Source organism: Mustela lutreola, chromosome 11 (genome assembly GCF_030435805.1).
Source record: "Mustela lutreola isolate mMusLut2 chromosome 11, mMusLut2.pri, whole genome shotgun sequence".
NCBI lineage: Eukaryota > Metazoa > Chordata > Mammalia > Carnivora > Mustelidae > Mustela > Mustela lutreola.
The window spans coordinates 67,290,204-67,308,094 of record NC_081300.1 but is presented as its reverse complement, the minus strand read 5'-3'; the positions used below and the strand labels follow the sequence as shown (position 1 = coordinate 67,308,094).

Genomic DNA, 17,891 nt, shown 5'->3' with positions numbered 1-17,891 from the left:
CTGGTTCAGAGTCTATCAAATATACCATGACTGTCTCTTTTTGCAAGTTCTGTGTCCCAGCCTGTGCTGACTCAGCTGTCTTCTCTCTCCATCGCAAGGAACAACAGTCGGACTCACCAGTACCCTGAGCAGTAACATCAGTGTTGGCAGCTATAACATGTGCTGGCACCAGCAATAGCCAGGGAGCCCTCCCCAGTATCTGCTATACCACCACTTGGACTCACATAAACACCAGGGCTCTCAGATCCTCAGTCACTTCTCTGGCAAAGATGTCTCAGCTCATGCAGCTTCTGCTCATCTCTGGGCTGCAGCCTGAAGATGAGGCTGATGATTACTATGCTACAGCTCCCAGCTGTGGGGGCAGCTTTCATTCCACATAGTGTCTCAGATAAGGAGGAAGTGGGTCAAAAACCTCTGGATTCTCAGATCTTATCTGAGCCCCTTTTCAATAAAAAAACCTACCTGGAGAAGGAAACCTGGGTGGATCAGTCATTAAGCGTCTGCCTTTGTCTCAGGTCACAATCCCAGGATCCTGGGATCAAGTCCTGCATTGGGCTCCCTGTTTGGTGGGGAGCCTGCTTCTGCCACTCCTACTCCCCCTGCTTGTATCTCCTCTCTCTCTCTCTCTCTCTCTCTCTCTCTCTCTCTCTCTCCCTGTCAAATAAATAAATAAAATCTTAAAAAAAAAAGAAAAAGATAAAGAAACCTACCTGGAGAAACATAGTAGGGTGGTCTCTTCTCCACAATGATCTATCTTTCAACAGGGAAAGAACAACCATGTAATGCACATAAAGTGAGATAAAATGGGGGCATTCCAGGAAAATGCAGACAGATTAGCTATCAGAGCCCAACTGCACATCACCACTCTATCTGAAGGTGAAGAGGAATAAATACTGTGTCTACAACTGAACATACTTCCCATTGAACATTCATCCACAATTTGTTCTATGACCTTATTCCATGAAGTGTGACTTTGTGTCACTACTGATGTATCCACAGCTGATAAACTGATAATAACCCTGGTCACAGACACAATCTTCTCTCTCTGAATGAGCTACACAAGAACTTGGATCAGATCCTACAGAGTCAAACTGACAGAACCTGACACACCCTCCCTCCTCTTTTCTGCTTCTGCATCCCTTGTGTTTAGTTTTTTTACTCTGGCTATTCAGTCTGAACTCTGTCTCCACGTCAGAATTTCAGAAAAAAAAAAACCTGGAAATAATCTTGCTCTACTTTCCAGTCTCCAAGGTCCATCTCTAGGCAGGAGAGAGACCAGAAAATACAGCTAGCTGCATGCAACTCCTCATATTCTCCTCTGTTTCTCATCCCAGGCTCCATTTTTGTTCCCATCATTACCATTCAGTCTCTCTTTTTTTTAATTTTAGAAGTTTTTGTTTATTTATTTATTTGAGAGAGATTCAGAGAGAGAGAGAGAGAGGGAGAGTGTGTGCACAGAGCAAGGACAGGAAGAGAGCATCTTAAGCAGGCCTATTTTGTGCTAAAGCTCAGGACCCTGAGATCATGACCAAAGGCAGATGCTTAACTGCCTGAATGACCCAGGATTCCCTCAGGACCTTGAGATTAGGAGCAAAGTCAAACCAAGTCAGAAGCTCAACAAACAGTGCCCCCAGTCATCCCCAGTCAGTCTCTTTAATATGAAAATAAAGTTATTGCATTTCCCGAAAAGGATGCATTCATCTACATTTAGGAATTTGCATATGGGATCTCTTGTATTTTACCCACTTCAGAATTAACTGATGTCCCCACCCATGGGGAGATTTGGAGGAATGCACAAAGAATCCCTGCATATTTTAAGATACATAATTACTTTTCTTATGCTCCAGATTCTCATTCCTAAGAATTCTCTGGACAGTGAGTCCACCATAGAAACATTTTTCTATGATACATAAATTTCAGGGCTGTAGTTTTTGTTTTTTTGTTTTTGTTTTTGTCTTTCCCATACAGGCACAAAACCATTGGTATTGTCTTGTTCTCACTCTCTGGTAGACCCTGGGGACATGGTGGACTGTGAGTCTGGCTGGGATGTGGGGGCAGGAAGGAAGCAGCTGCATGCTCCCCACCTGCCCTGTGCTCCCAGACACCTGAAAACCCCACAGCTGTAGGTCTTGTGGCTGCAGCGCCCCCAACCCCCCCAAAAAAAGACATTTCTTTTCAGTCAACAAGACAAGGACTCCTGATTCAGTGAATTCTTTTTTTTTTTTTTTTTAAAAGATTTTATTTATTTATTTGACAGAGAGAGATCACAAGTAGGCAGAGAGGCAGGCAGAGAGAGAGGAGGAAGCAGGCTCCCTGCCGAGCAGAGAGCCCGATGTGGGACTCGATCCCAGGACCTGAGATCATGACCTGAGCCGAAGGCAGCGGCTTAACCCACTGAGCCACCCAGGCGCCCGATTCAGTGAATTCTTAACAGGCTTGCTCTTACATGAGTTCTCCTGGCCTAAGTAAATCCTTCTCCACTAAAAACAAAACAAAACAAAAACAAAAAAAACAAACAAAAACAAAACAAAACAAAAAACCCCAAAACGTTGAGATACTTACCTCTAAATGCAGGACCAGGACCCTGGAGTTTTATAAAGAGAATCACCATGAGGAAATATCCCTTAGAGTGTTTCAAAGTCATAAGAGCGACGGGGGTCATGTAGCCTCATTTTTTTTTAATTTTTAATTTATTTTTTATTTATTTTCAGCATAACAGTATTCATTATTTTTGCATCACACCCAGTGCTCCACGCAATCCATGGCCTCTATAATACCCAACACCTGGTACCCCGACCTCCCACCCCCAGCTCCTTCAAAACCTTCAAAATCCATAGTCTCTCATGATTCACCTCCCCTTCCAATTTCTGCAAACTCCCTTCTCCTCTCGAACTCGCCATGTCCACCATGCTATTTGTTATGCTCCACACATAAGTGAAACCATATGATAATTGACTCTCTCTGCTTGACTTATTTCACTCAGCATAATCTCTTCCAGTCCTGTCCACATTGCTAAAAAAGTTGGGTATTCATGCTTTCTGATGGAGGCATAATATTCCATAGTGTATATGGACCACAATTTCCTTATCCATTCGTCTGTTGAAGAGCATCTTGGTTCTTTCCACAGTTTGGCGACTGTGGCCATTGCTGCTATAAACATTGGGGTACAGATGGCCCTTCTTTTCACGACATTTGTATCTTTGGAGTAAATACCCAGTAGTGCAATTGCAGGGTCATAAGGAATCTCTATTTTTAATTTCTTGAGGAATCTCCACACTGTTTTCCAAAGTGGCCACACCAACGTGCATTCCCACCAACAGTGGAAGAGGGTTCCCCTTTCTCCACATCCCCTCCAACACATTTTGTTTCCTGTCTTGCTAATTTTGGCCATTCTAACTGGTGTAAGGTGATATCTCAATGTGGTTTTAATTTGCATCTCCCTTATGGCTAGTGATGATGAACATTTTTTCATGGGTCTGATATCTATTTGTATGTCTTGATTGGAGAAGTGTCTGTTCATATCTTCTGCCCATTTTTTAATATGATTGTAGGCACTTAATTTTAAAGTTTAATAAGAACTTTTGTTTACCATTTTTTTGAGAAGAGAGGATTTATGGAAATTTCCAACTTTTTAACCAAGTTAAAACAATTTTTTTTTCCTGGTTGAGAGATGCTTTTATTTTGATTCTTCTAAAAACTGAATATCTTGACTAAGAGACTCAGTAACAGACAATGTTAACAATACTGGGTCATCATGAATTAGAATACAACATTCAACTTGAGAAACTAACAAGATTTGCAACATTTTTTTTTTTTTTTTTTTAGTTTTGCATTCACATCGTTTCATCATAAAATCATGTATTTACATAAATATATCTTAATTTTTACCAGTATTGCCCACAAAGAAATTTCCTTTCAAGGTGCCTTTTCCAAAAACCTAGTAGTACTACTTTCTCCTTTCTCTAGACCCCATCATCACCCTCTCTGTGTCTCTCCACCTTGCAGGGTCCTGCACCAACTCTGTTGCCCTCCGTGTCTGGGGCCCTAGGCCAGTGGGTCACTACCTCCTTCACTAAAAGCAGCTCTAATCCCAGGGGTTATGCTGTAAACTGGTACCAACAACTCCCAGGTGCGGTCCCTCCAACTCCTCATCTATGCTCATAATAATCAATCTTTGGTGGTTCCTAAACAATTCTCTGGCTCCAGGCCTGAAAACTCAAGCTCCCTGACCATCACTAGACTCCATGCTGAGGATGAGAATGGTTACTCCTGTCAGTCCTCTGACAGTAGATTCCAAGCTCACATAGTGCTCTGGGCCTGTCAGGAAGTGACACAAACTTGTTGTCTCCACAACAAAGAGGCTCCCTGTGGGGCCCTAACTCCCTGGCCAAGTCAGCTGCTTCCTTTGTTTCTTTGGTATTAACAGGGTCCTGAGATCCATCTGAGGGGAGTTTTCCACAAATTATTTTCACATTCTTTTAAATTTGACTCTGAACCCTGTGCTTGACAAGAATCATTTTTTTGTCACTTTCTCAAGCAAACATTTCTGGGTAGCAAGGGCAGAATGTCCAATGGACAGAGAATCAGGGAAGAACCCAGTAAACATAATCTGGCTGTGTCTGAGTCCCAACACATCAGGAGTGTCCAATATGCATCCTGGTACCAACATATCCCACGTATGGGTTCTGAAAACCTCCACTACTGTGATGGTGAGACCTTCTGGGGTCCCTGATCCTTTCTTCATTTCTATGTCTGAGAGCTCTAGCTCCCTGACCATCAATCACTGGGCTGATGTCTGATGGCATTCTTCTTCCAACTTCCCTCCTGTGACAGCACCTCAGGGCTCACACAGACTCCAAGTCTGTGGAAACTGAGACCAGAGCCTCTTTCTCATCCACCAGGAGGGGGAGCCCCATCAGCTGCTCAGGCTCTACCTGTAGCTTCTGCTTTTGCTACTCCTGCTGCTGCAATATGGGGCCAAGTCCATGCAAGGGCCCTGCCCAGTTGTGAGGGCTCTTCCTTTCCTCCTTTCTCCAAAGCCACTCACAACATCCTCTCCCTAGACAAAGGGTCGTAAAGGACATAGAAATATCATCTCCCTCATCCGGTTGGGACACAGGGTCTCTACACTGAAATTCATGGTGTTGGGGTGGCAGGTCCAGGGTGCTCATCTCCTCCTGAACTGTGAGGAATTGGGTATCATCATTCTTGGTCATTTACCTATTTCTAGAAGTTTCCAGAACTATGCAATCCTACTAGTCTTCCATAGGAATGATTGTTCTTTCTGCTCATTTGGCTTATTTCTTCTGTCCCTGCTGCACAAACAGAGAGTATTGAGGAATCATATATTTGGGTCTTTTGGGATGACTCCCATTTTATTCCCATCAGTGTTGAGATTTAACCAGTGATTTCTCTTGTCCACTTTCATTGTCTAACACTTGCAGAAAGATACTGAATAAAAATGGAGTTAAGGTCACTTATGCTTGTTCATGATCTTGTTGAAATGTCCTCTCCCCCTCACCATAGCTAATTTCCTGTCTGGATGAGTGAGTTATAGGTGTATAGGAGAGAGTGTGTCACCATCTTACAAAACGTGTCTGTTTCTATTTTATGCAATTTTTGTTTGGACTTTCCATTCCATTTGTCAAAGAATTGTTCAAGATCTAGTGAGATAATGTGATTTCCATCTATTTATTTCCAAATAGGATGCCTTATATAAAATAATTTACTAATATGGAATTCAACTTGTACACTTTCAGTAAATCACATATAGTCATGGTGTATGAACAAATGAATGTGATTTTAGGGTCATACTGTTCATATTGTATTTAGATCATTTACACAATATGACAATAGTGATCTGAAAATTCATTTTTTCTATATATTATTGTTCAGGTGTAGGTATCAATTTTACAATTATTTCTATAAGTATTTTAAAATTCCAGGGAGAATTGCTTGCTTAGCAGGGCATGCTACTCTGGATCTCAGGATCATGAGTTCAGAGGAGATGTTGGACATGGGGCCTACTTAAAATAGTTAAAATAAGTAACTAATTAACTAACTAACTAAATAATTTCCATTGTTTTTCAATATTTTGAAATAACATATATATGAAGCTAACACATAAATCACATAAATTTTTCCTCTCTCTGAATTCTTGTTAATGTATCCTTTGAAGCTAACATCATCTCATGACTTTTTGTAGAGCAGTTCCTAGTAGTATTCTCTTTTTTAAAAATTTTCCTTAAAATGATTTTACTCATTTATTAGAAAGAGGGAGAAAGAGTGATAGAGAGCAGAGCAAACATGAATGGGGGGGCAGAAGGACAAGATGACTCTCCAATGAGCAGGGACCCCCACAACATGCTTGATACTAGGACTCTGGGATCGTGACCTGAAAGGAAGGCAGACATTTAGCCAACTGAGCCACGAAGGCACTCATATTTTTTCCACAGAAATTAGTCTGTTTGTTCACTTTTTTTTTTCCTAATGGAACCATTTTTTTTTTCTTCACAATAAAGTATGCTTATGTCTTATGATAACATATGTCAACAGTGTGAGTATTTTTTTTTAATTTTTGTCCACATGACATTTCATAGTTCACATATTTGGATATTATTCATTTTCATTTAAAAATAGTAAGTTGCGGTTCTATTCTGTCTCCTAAAAACAGGATTTTGAGGAATGAATTACAAAGTTGAAAATAGACCTATCTTATGATCCAACCATTACACTACTGGGTATTTACCATAAAGATAGACATACAGTGAACCAAAGGGCACCAGCAGCCAAGTGTTTATAGCAGCAATGTCCTCAATAGCCAAACTATGGAAGAGCTCAGGTGCCCACCTACAGATAAAGAAGATGTGGAATTATATATATAATCTCAATCATATATATATACACACATTTATATTTATATGTATGAAACATACATGTGTTTATATATCCCATCATATATGTATGTGTGTGTGTGTGTATATAGATATAGATAGAGATAGAGATATATACCTATATATATACCTATATATACCTATATATATACCTATATATACCTATATATATACCTATATCTCTATCTATCTATATCTATGATTGGATATTATGCAGTCATCTAAAAACAGAAATCTTAAAATTTGCAATAACATGGATTGAACTAGAAGATATTATGCTAATTCAAATATGTCAACCAGAGAAAGACAATTACCATATGATCTCACTGATATGAGGAATTTGATAAACAAGGCAGAGGATCATAGGGGAAGAGAGGAAAAAAATGAAACAAGTCAAATCCAGAGATGGAGATAAATGATAAGGGACTCCTAATCTCAGGAAATAAACTGAGGGTTGCTGGAGTGAAGGTGGATGGGGGAGGGTATATGTTGTGGTGAGTGCTGTGTATTATGTAAGACTGATGGGTCACAGATTTGTACCCCTGAAACAAATAATACATTTTATGTTAGTGGGAAAAACAAATTAATAAAATTAAAAATTAAATAGAATTTGTGATTCTCTGGATACCCAGGGGTGCTGTGGTCCTGAGAAGAGCACAAAGACTAATACCCACCTCCATCCCACATGTGAGGAGCTTGAGTCTGCTCTAGTGGGACTGGGTGAAATGACCTCTCCAGGTATGTGACCATCTTGCACTGTGACCCCCTAAGCCCTGGAGAAACTGGATTCTGGTCTCCCTCAGCCCCTGGGGAACATAGGTCTTCTCCACCTTCTTCCTGTGACTAGAACCATCACCAGCCTGGAGTGACACAGTGATTAGACATGGGGGTGGCTGCAGCATATTTGCATGAAAGTCTATTTCCAAGAACAATGGAGAATAATGAGCAAAACTCAGTGTCTCCAGTCCCACAGTGGTTCTCAAGAGGCTGTAGTGTTCTGTTTCTTACATGGCTCTGCTTTCATTGGTAACATACAATCCACAGGAGATCCTCCCAGTTATAGCAGTGCAGCTCACTGAAGAGTCCCTGCCTCACCTGTAGGTGGTGGTGCAGACCCAACCCCACCCCATGTGGGATCCCAGAAGAGTCAACTGCTCCCTCCCTGGAGTGTGGATCAGCAGGAACATCCAAGTCAGCACATTAAAGTCCCTGCTCATGTGAGTAAATGTTAGGAAATATAGTTGGAAGCAAGGCTCTTCTTATGACAGTAAGTGCTGTGGGGTGTCTTGGGAGGACAACTGGGGTGGAACTCACATAAATTGGAAGACACAAAGTGGATGACAGATGCCAGGCTTTTCAGCTCCCAAGGGCATCTCTGAGCTGACAGCGTCCTGCACAATGGCTGGTTCAATCTTCTTCTTCCTCCTCTTCTTGTTACTTCCATCTCTCCTTATTCTTCCTTCTTTTTCTCCTCCACCCTCTTCTTCTTTTAAGATTTATTTATTTATTTGAGAGAGAAAGAGTGAGAAGGGGGTACAAAGGGAGAGGGAGAGAGAGAATCATCAAGCAGACTCCCCACTGAATGTGGAGAACAATGAGAGACTGGACCTAACAACTCTGAAATCAAGGCCTGAGACAAAATCAAGAGTGAGACGCCTAACAGATTGAGAAACTCAGGTGCTCCAGTGACTGACTGGATCAATCCTCTAACAGGTTTTCTGTGCATGTTCAGCATCCCCATTCCCACAGCCATTCATTTCATCCCATTCTTCAGGTTCCTCAGACAGTTCCCCTCTGGAGGGGCAGGGGCTATGTGATGGGACCCTGCAATGCATTAGACAGCTCCTTTCTTAGATCCTTTCTCTCTGCATTAAGTGATCTTCCCTACCCCTAATCATCCTTAACTTCACCTTCTCCCCACTCCAAGGCATCCCAAAACTTTGATATCCTTCCAAAAAGAGTAATTGACTCTGTTACACCTGGCATTCTCACAGGATGGGGAGGAAATCCAAACTTCACCTGGGATTCCTTTAGGAACTGTTTTCCGGTTTTGTGAACAGTACAAGGCAGAGCCTTTTCCTGGACCACGTTCCTCTCTATCCCTTATGAGAATCTGTTCTTTATTTCTGTTTCCACCTTCCCCTTCTCATATCTACCCTTGTCCATGACCAGAAGCAGACATGGGACACACATATGGAATAGATGTTTGGTCATAAACAACTACCCCATACAGAGAAGATGCATCATCCCATGGGAACCAATGTTCTGGTGAAGATCCATGTGTCTCTCTGACTGTCCTCATTAAGTTCCTTACTCACATGGAAAGCTGAGAGGTGGGCCAGACCCACACATCTTGGGGAGGATTGATAATCTTTGGCAACTTCCTCACCTAAGGATTCACTTAAATAATGTCCTCCCTCACCAACATGAATTATCCACTGGCCAGCATCCCTGAACTATTATCATGCATGTGTCATATCCTACTGGTATCTATTTATTTTTAATATTGTGATATAATTGTGATAATGATATTTAAAATAGTGATATTGTATGTGAAAATGATGCAAGTGATGAATATCTGACTCTTACTATAGAGGATAAATACCCAGTCTATTGCATAATTTTTATATACATAACTGAAAATGTCTCAGTAATGGAACATATAAATCAATAAACATATAATTATCTGTGAATATTTTATAATCAGAATTTTATAGGCTTCTAACTGCACAGTTCCCATGTAAATATAAAGTTGATTAATGGGGTGGAATACATTGTTTTCTCCATCATCACATAATCCTACAGTTCAAGGTGGGTGTCTAAGTTTGAGAGGTTACCTCTGAATGTCACTGACCTTCTTAAAGAAAGAGGAATATAGGTCTAGGAGGAAGGTGGTGTCAGATGCCAGAGGTTGGAGCAGGGAGTGGGGAACTGGTCAACCAGTTTGGGTATGAAGAGGTCCCATGTTCTCTCCCAAGGAAGGCACAATAAAGAGTCAGAGAGCTGAAGTAGAGCTCTCCCCTCAGTACTGACATAACCATTGGGTCAGGAGCACAGAGGGGGCTCCTTCCTTATCCTTCCTATTATTTCCTTACTGGAACCAATCAGAAAATAGGGGGGTGCTTCTAAAATACGTGTTTCAAAAATAACTACATAAGTTCAAGAACATATAAATGAGTTATTTCACAAACTAGACAATTAAAAAAATATTGTATGTTTTTCTGTTTCATCCATAAGAATTGGAGGCAGTGCAGATTCAGTTTAGTTCTTAAACTCATCCTGTGCTCAGAACCTACCCTGTGAGATAGCTCATTTCATGTTTATGTATGCTGAGCTTCCCTCTCACAGGCCCTCCTGCTTTATTACTTGTTCCTACTCTTCCAAAATAGGGAATGCTTTTTTTGTTGTTGTTGCTTGTTGGTTGATTTGTTTTTAAATCTCCTCTAAGCTGTATCTGTTTAGCATCTCCTACAGGAGTTCATGTAGTAAATTCCCTACAACAACTAGGTGATTTTCTCTACATCAGCAATAAAGAAGCCCAAGAGGATATAAAAAAGCAATTTCATTTAAGATAGTTTCAAAAAGAAGATAAATTTTAGGAGTAACTTTAACCACATAGGCAAAAAACTTGTAAATTGAAAAGTACAAAGGATTGTTAAAAAATATTAAGAGGATTTAAATAAGTGAGAGGAGCCCACATCCATCAGTTGGATGACTTAAAATGGTGAACGTACAACCAACAACTCCCAAATCCGTGTCCACATTCAGAGCTGTATTGCCATGAATTTATTGGCCCTGGTTTAAAACCACAATGTCTATAGCTCACCCCCCTGCCTGTTGGAGGGTTTTGGATAAATGTCTGTACTTTGGACCCAGATTTTAGACAGTCATCCCCCTTGAGATCAACATTGGGACATGAGGGTTTTCAATGTAGGAGAGAAGGAAGAACGCCTCAATAGAGGAGGGCTCCATTTATAATAATGATCTGCGTATACCAATCTTCATTCTAATTCAAATCATAAAAATGGATATACACACACACGTCATATCCTACTGATGTGTGTGTGTGTGTGTGTGTGTGTGTGTGTGTGTGTTAAATAGCATCTTTCAGGTTAAAGTTCAAGTAGACTTTGAACACAGAAAAGGCAGTAGGAGTGGAAGAATCACTTCACTGGCAGCATTCTTTTCTCATGACAAAGACTGGCATCATAAGTCCTTGCAATGTGGGCTCAGGAGACCTAAGAGGAGAATCTAAACCCAAAACAACAATAACAATGGTCAAACAGGAAGATGGGTCCATGTATAATTACTATGAGTTGTGAACCACTTCAGTACTCTAAGAAGTTTTAGGCTTTTACTTGGTTCAAGGTGATGGGAGACTGGTTATGACCCCAAGCTCCTGAAAGAGACAAACACCAATGTTAGTAACATAAGCATTGTGCAACACACCACGTATGCAACCATTCGGAGGTCAATAGTGACCTGGGGGTGGGGAATGTCAGACAGAATGCCACAGAGGGCATCCCTTTATTCTACTGCCCTGGGCAGTGACATCATTCTAGATCTAATAGCAAAATTCTGGACATAATTCTAGGAGCTCTGGGAGGTGTCCAAGGGGCTGGAGAACTTTATGTCTGTCCAGCAGGTGGAGCTGTGGGACTGGGCCTGTGAGAATGGCTTCTGGTCCAGACCAAGTAGGGAAATACTCTAAGAATTCTTGCACACTTGGCAGTAAGTGTTTTCACTGAAGTGTGACTGCAGCCCCTGTGTCCCCACAGCTGCATGGGGGCTCAGCTCTGACTCACTCTCTACTTCTTGGGTCATCCTCCGCCCCATGGGGGACTTGTCCAGGCTGGTGATTAGACAGGGACAGATACACTCACACTTAGAAAGTTCACATCATGAAAAAAAATCTCACCTGCCATGCTACCTGGGTCTAGGGCAAGAGACCCCTGGGGAAAGGAAGGGGAGAATTCCAGCACTGTAGCCTCAGCCAGCAGAATTCTGGACTTCTCTGTCTTGTCCTGATTCCTCTATCACCGTCCCCTCCCCCAATGGACAAGGAGTCCCCTTTAAGTCTGAAGAGAAAATGTGCTGGGATGCAAGAGTCATTTGCCCTGTTTAATTCCCAAATGCAGCCCCATTTTTTTCTGTCACCTTAGAACCTCCAGCTTTCCTTACAGGGCCCTGTCAGACTGTGCTATCCAGGGCATCTGAGTCCTTGTTAAGGGAAAAGGAAATAAAAATATATATGGTATTTATTATAAATTAAAAGCAAATATTGCATATTATAAAATTATATAAACTATATAAGCATATAAGCCTATATAGAATGTGTACAATATGTTATATTGAATTATTACACATATTTTATTATATGTAATCTAGTAAATATAGATATCAGGCATGATATAAAATACTGTAGATTCTATATAAATATTTTATCATATGTATGGCACATGTTACTTGTTGCATATGTTTCATATATTCTAAATTATACATTTAAGTACTATAAGTTACATATAGAGGGAGGGAGAGGAATGCAAAGTTACTCTGTGTGGGAACAAATGTGAGTTTGCTCCATTCTGAATTAAATTTAAAGACAGAGTCATGTGTGTAGTCACACAAAGGAATCTGTATTTGCAGTGAATAAGGAGATCACAGGGAATAACTTGCAAAGCCTTGACTATGGGAGTAGGAAAGAGTAGGTTCTTTTTATTTAGTATTTGGGATGAATATTCAGAAGGGGAGCTTTGTCATCTCATGTCAAGGTGGTCATAGGATGGGTCAGGAGGACTGAGAACACTGGCCTCTTCAGACATCCTCTGCTATGTTACTGTAGGCTGGGCTCCTCCTCGTGCAGAGACTCTCACATTACAAGGAAGAAGAGGTAGCTGTCCCACAAGGGAAAGGGGCTAGGGTCCTGCCCCCAGAGCCAGGATGCACTGGCAGGGTCTGAGCTCCTTGTCTGGGGTAAGGATTGTGGGGTCTGGTTTTCCTTTGAAATGACATTGGGAATTTCACTGATTTGCTATTTCTGATGTGGTTAGACTGTCTCCTGGCCTGATAGAGGCTGTCAATTTTCATATTCCATTTGTTCCCTTAAAATCCTTAACTAGTGAGGTGTTTTGTTTTGCTTTGTTTTTCCCCTTCCATTTCTTCTTAACTCTTACACCTCTGAGGAAGATAATATGTGTGCTGGGGAAGTAGAGCTGCTCTGACAGAGATCATAGGAGATAGCTGGGGTGGGGGGTTAATTGACTTCTCTTGTATCAGGAAAGCTGTATCCCACCTTTTTTGTTTGTTTGTTTGTTTGGTTTTGCTTCTGTCCTGGAGACCCCTAAGTTTTTATGCCCATACATGGACCCATTGATGGGACTGCTTGGTACTATAGCCCTTTGTGGACAGTGTTCATCAACATGGTCCTTCAGAGATGAAAAGCACAGCCCAAAGACAGCTCTCCCCTGGGACAACCACCATCACCTTAGAGTCAACAGGGTTTGGTGGGGGGAGACTGCCTGTTCTTTCTAACTTTGTGAGGGGATCCTGGGCCCTGGGTTTTTCTCCAACACCCAGTTTCCCAACACCTGTGCTCACCACTGTCGCTAGAAATTCACAGTAACAAAGGATCTTCTGATCCATGGTAGAATGCCTGGAGAATGTGTGTGACAGTTTCTCAGGGCTCCCTTCAAGGTCAGGGATCCCAGATGATTACTGTGACTCCCCAATTTATTCATAATGAAATATATTTCAGTAGTTCTCAAACTTATAGTTTTGTTGTCATTTCATAGAAATATGATATTGGTCATTTAATTCTGTATTTTGTGTTGACTTACAGAAGCTGAGAATTTTTTTCAGATATATCTATTAGCCATTATAATTTTTTTTGTTTTTCTTTTAAGCTTGAGTCCTCTTTATCTTCAAATTTGTTGCCCATAAAACTGCATACTTTTCTCCAGTGTATCAAAGGAACTTTTGTTAAACAAACAAAGTGATGGGGTAGGAACCTTTTTGTGATATAAGTTAGTCTCTAAAACACAGGCATTGAGGACAGCAAATAGCATCTAGGCATAATTGTATGAACCAGACAAAGTACTAGCAGTTCTGAAATGAATAAGAAAGCATACTTTATTGATATTATAATGAACACTGTTTTGACACAGGTGGACATTCCTTAAATGTATATTTCAAGAATGTAGGGGAGGTAGACCTGGGTGGGTCAGGTGGTGAAGCATCTGCCTTAGGTTCCAGTCATGACCTCAGGGTCCTGGGATCAAGCTCTGTGTCTGGCTCACCAGGGAGTCTGCCTCTCCCTCTCCTTCTATTCCCACACCACAGCTAGTACATGCACTCTTTCTCTAATAAATAAATAAAATATTTTAAAAATAAAGAACGTAGATGGGAATGAATGAATGAATGAACGAACGAGGCACACTAAGTGCTCACATTGGCAGTTACTGTATTAGTTTGTTTCCTCCTTCCTTAAGAGGAAGGGAAGATGTCTCCCAGCCCTGTTCATGTGTTTCCACACCTCTCCACAGGTCACATATGGTCGCCATGTGACAGAGGGACAACAGACTATCAGCAGACCCCAATCTGCTCTCCCACCTGACCTTATCTGTGCCTTCTGGGCATCCCCATCATTGTGGGAATCACTCTCCATCCACCTGACACTTTCACCCATCCCTCCCTCTCTCAGCCCAGGGTCTAGCTGGTCACCTTCCTGTGTCACACCAGGGGACACATGACATTTCTCCCTTCCCTGTTTCCTCTGCTCTCTGCTTCCTCCAGCTGCCCTCCTCATGTTACCTTCCAAGTCACCCTGTCCCAAGTTCTGTCTTAGAGATAAATCCTTAATGAGCAATACTGACTAGAAGCACAGCTTCTGGTCTCACAGCAAATGGAGGGGAGGTCACAGGATGGCGCATCTGTTGTTCCTGTTGGAAACCCAAACCCTGCAGTCTCCCCACAGCCCCTGTGTGTCCGGTCAGTCCTGCTCAGGAAGGGCCCAGCATTCTCACACCCAGTGTCCTCCTCTATGAAGGTGTTTGTCCCCTTTACAAGCTCCTTTTCACGCACAGTAACCAGAACCAGCTCATGTCCTCTGAGGTCCTCTTGTGGTAACAGATTCCTTCTTTTCTCTATTCCCTGTGTCTTGTCCTCAGCAACACAGAGGTTCCCAGGATCTCCCAAGTTAGGTCTTCTCATGTATTTTCCTTTAGACATGAGTTCACAGAGGAAGACTGATCAGAGTCAGCACACCAGGACCTCTGTCTTTCCTGGAGGGTCATTGTTGCATGGTGGGAACACAGGTTTCACAGAGGCAGGTGAAGCAGAGTCTTGCCATCTATGGGAATGAAGGAGAGATTCTCCCAGAGATCAACAGGGGGCTCTGTAAGACTGTGTCTGGGGGTTTCTGCAGGACAGGGTCTCCTAGCATGGTATGCTGAGTGCCCAGGCTTCAGTGGGGACAGGGAAGCTGTAGCCTCTTTGAAGATGGATAAGTCTGCTTCACCCAGGCCCACCAGAGGGAAACTAGTGTGACAGGAATTCTCCCTACGAAAGGGTTATAGACCTGGAAGTGCACAAGAAGGAGAAGCAGGGGTGGGTTATATTTGCATGAGTAGCCCCTCCTCTCTGAGGACCTTGGACAGGGGATAAGACATGCTAGGGTCAGACCAGTCTCAGCTCTGTGGCGTAAAAGGCTCTGTCACCATGGCCTGGGCCACGGTCCTCCTCATGCTCCTCTGTCACTGCACAGGTAGGGAAAGTCCCCATCACAAGAGGGTGGCCCCCTAGCCTGAGTTAGATCCTTCTGGCTCAGCTTTTTAACCGCACAAACCCTATCCCTTTTCTTCATTCTGATGTGTTTGTGTTTGCAGGTTCCCTGTCCCAGCCTGTGCTGACCCAACCTCCCTCCCTCTCTGCTTCCCTGGGATCATCAGCCAGACTCACCTGCACCCTGAGCAGGGACATCAATGTTGGTGGTAAAAACATGTTCTGGTACCAGCAGAAGCCCGGAAGCCCTCCCCGTTATTTCCTGTACTACTACTCAGACTCAGATAAGCAGCTGGGACCTGGGGTCCCCAGTCGTGTCTCCGGATCCAAAGATACCTCCACCAATACGGCAATTATGCTCATCTCTGGGCTTCAGCCTGAGGATGAGGCTGACTATTACTGTGCTACAGCTCATGGAAGTGGGAGCAGTTTTCATTACCCACAGTGTCTCAGACAACAAGGAAGTGAGACAAAAAACCCCTGTACACACAAAGCTTGTCTCTGAGCCTCTTTTATTGAGAAATTTCTTGGGGTTTCCTGTCAGGTATATGCCTGTGGCACTAAGTACAGTGACAGAGACAGATGAGGGGGTGGGACAAAGACCTGGGGCCTTAGGTTCCAAGCGGTGACAGGTGTTTTGAGGTGGTTAATTCCTTCACTGGTGCTAGCAGTAGACCACGTTCTCCAGGGATTCAGGAGGAAATGGGGCCCTGCTGGAATGCTGTCCTTTCCTTACACACAGACCACATAGAGCCTCTTAAATGTTGAACAAAATGTGTATTAATACTATAAATATTAACAGCACTAATACCATCTCCCTTGTTAAATGTGTTGAAGAGAAGATGATAACCATCCAGAAGGCAGCACACTTCATACTATATATCATTACACATATATGGATAATTTCTTTTTATTTCTTATTTATTTTTTTGACAGAGAAAGACACAGCAAGAGAGGTAGTACAAGTAGGGATAGTGGGAGAGGAGAAGCAGGATTTCCGCAGAGCAGGAAGCCTGGATGTGAGGCTGCATCCCAGGACCCCAAGATCATGACCTGAGCCAAAGGCAGACACTTAATGACTGAGGTGCCACTCCTTTTATTTGTTTTAAATTTAAAACAAATTTTAAATTTGTTTTATTTTTAAATAATCTCTACACCAAGTGTGGAGCCCAAAATTACAACTCTGAGATCAAGATTCAGTGCCTGAGCCAGCCAAGACACCTCTATATGCATATTATCAGGACAGAGTGTCACCTAAGTCTTATCCCAGGCCCCAGCCTGTGCCGTTTGCCTCCAAATGAGAAACCAATTAAATAGATTAACTTTCTGGAGAGCCTCCCTTCCCTAACAGAGATTTCACCCCAAAGCAGTGTTTGTTTGCTCCTGGGAACTAACAGTGACCCTAAAGTTCAGAACCCTCATTGTCTAATGCACTGCTTTTGACCTAAAATTCTGTCTCTGGGTCTATTATGTATGAAGCCCTGGCAGCTCAGCTCAAGGATGCTCACAATTTGAGTGGTTGTTGTTGTTGTTTCTTAATATGTGTGTGTGTGCGTCTGTGTGTTTCCATTTCACTTTAGAGTCAAACACACCATCCCAGAATTCCCAGGGTCTCTCTGATGGGCAGTAATGAATTTCCTGTAAAATAAAAGTGTGCGTGCACTCTCTCTCTTTCTCTCTCTCTGTCTCTCTCTCTCTCTCTCTCTCTCTCTCTCTATATATATATATATATATATATATAATGTTTGGCCTCATAGGAGGTCTTCTTAAAGCAGGCTCTTAATTTTAAATGAAAACAAAGCAGAGCCTTTACTGTGATAAAGAGAAATGATTCATTTTAATTTAGTGGCAAATTTACATAAGGCTAGAAGATGCGTCTTCCTTTGAAATTTCCAAGTTCAGTTTGGTAATGCTAGAAGCTGCCACCATGATAAAGTCAGGGGGATATGTTTTAAATATTCATCCATCAATAACCCATAGACGAAAATCTGGATGTGGATATCAACAGCGCAGGTTTACGTCATTCTCCAAAGGACACTAGCTTTCAGTGTGTACCAAGTCAATCTTCATTATTTCAACATGCAGCTTGTATTTTCTTTAAAAACACTTTAGTGAGGACAAGATGGCGGGGAAATGGGAGGAGGCGCCTTTTCAACCTATACCCTAAAGTGAGCTGATTATCTACCAAAGAACTCTGATCACCCATGAAATCAGCCTGAG

The 17,891-nt window shown here is 42.2% G+C and overlaps 1 gene segment (V, D, J or C); it reads left to right on the top strand.

Moving 5' to 3' along the window:
* The window catches only part of LOC131810984 (probable non-functional immunoglobulin lambda variable 11-55), a 93,257-nt gene extending 77,081 nt beyond the window's left edge, over window positions 1–16,176 (top strand). The window contains 1 exon segment of the V gene segment in view: window positions 15,776–16,176. Within this exon segment, the coding sequence occupies window positions 15,776–16,176 (401 nt within the window).
* Window positions 16,177–17,891: the final 1,715 nt, after the last annotated feature.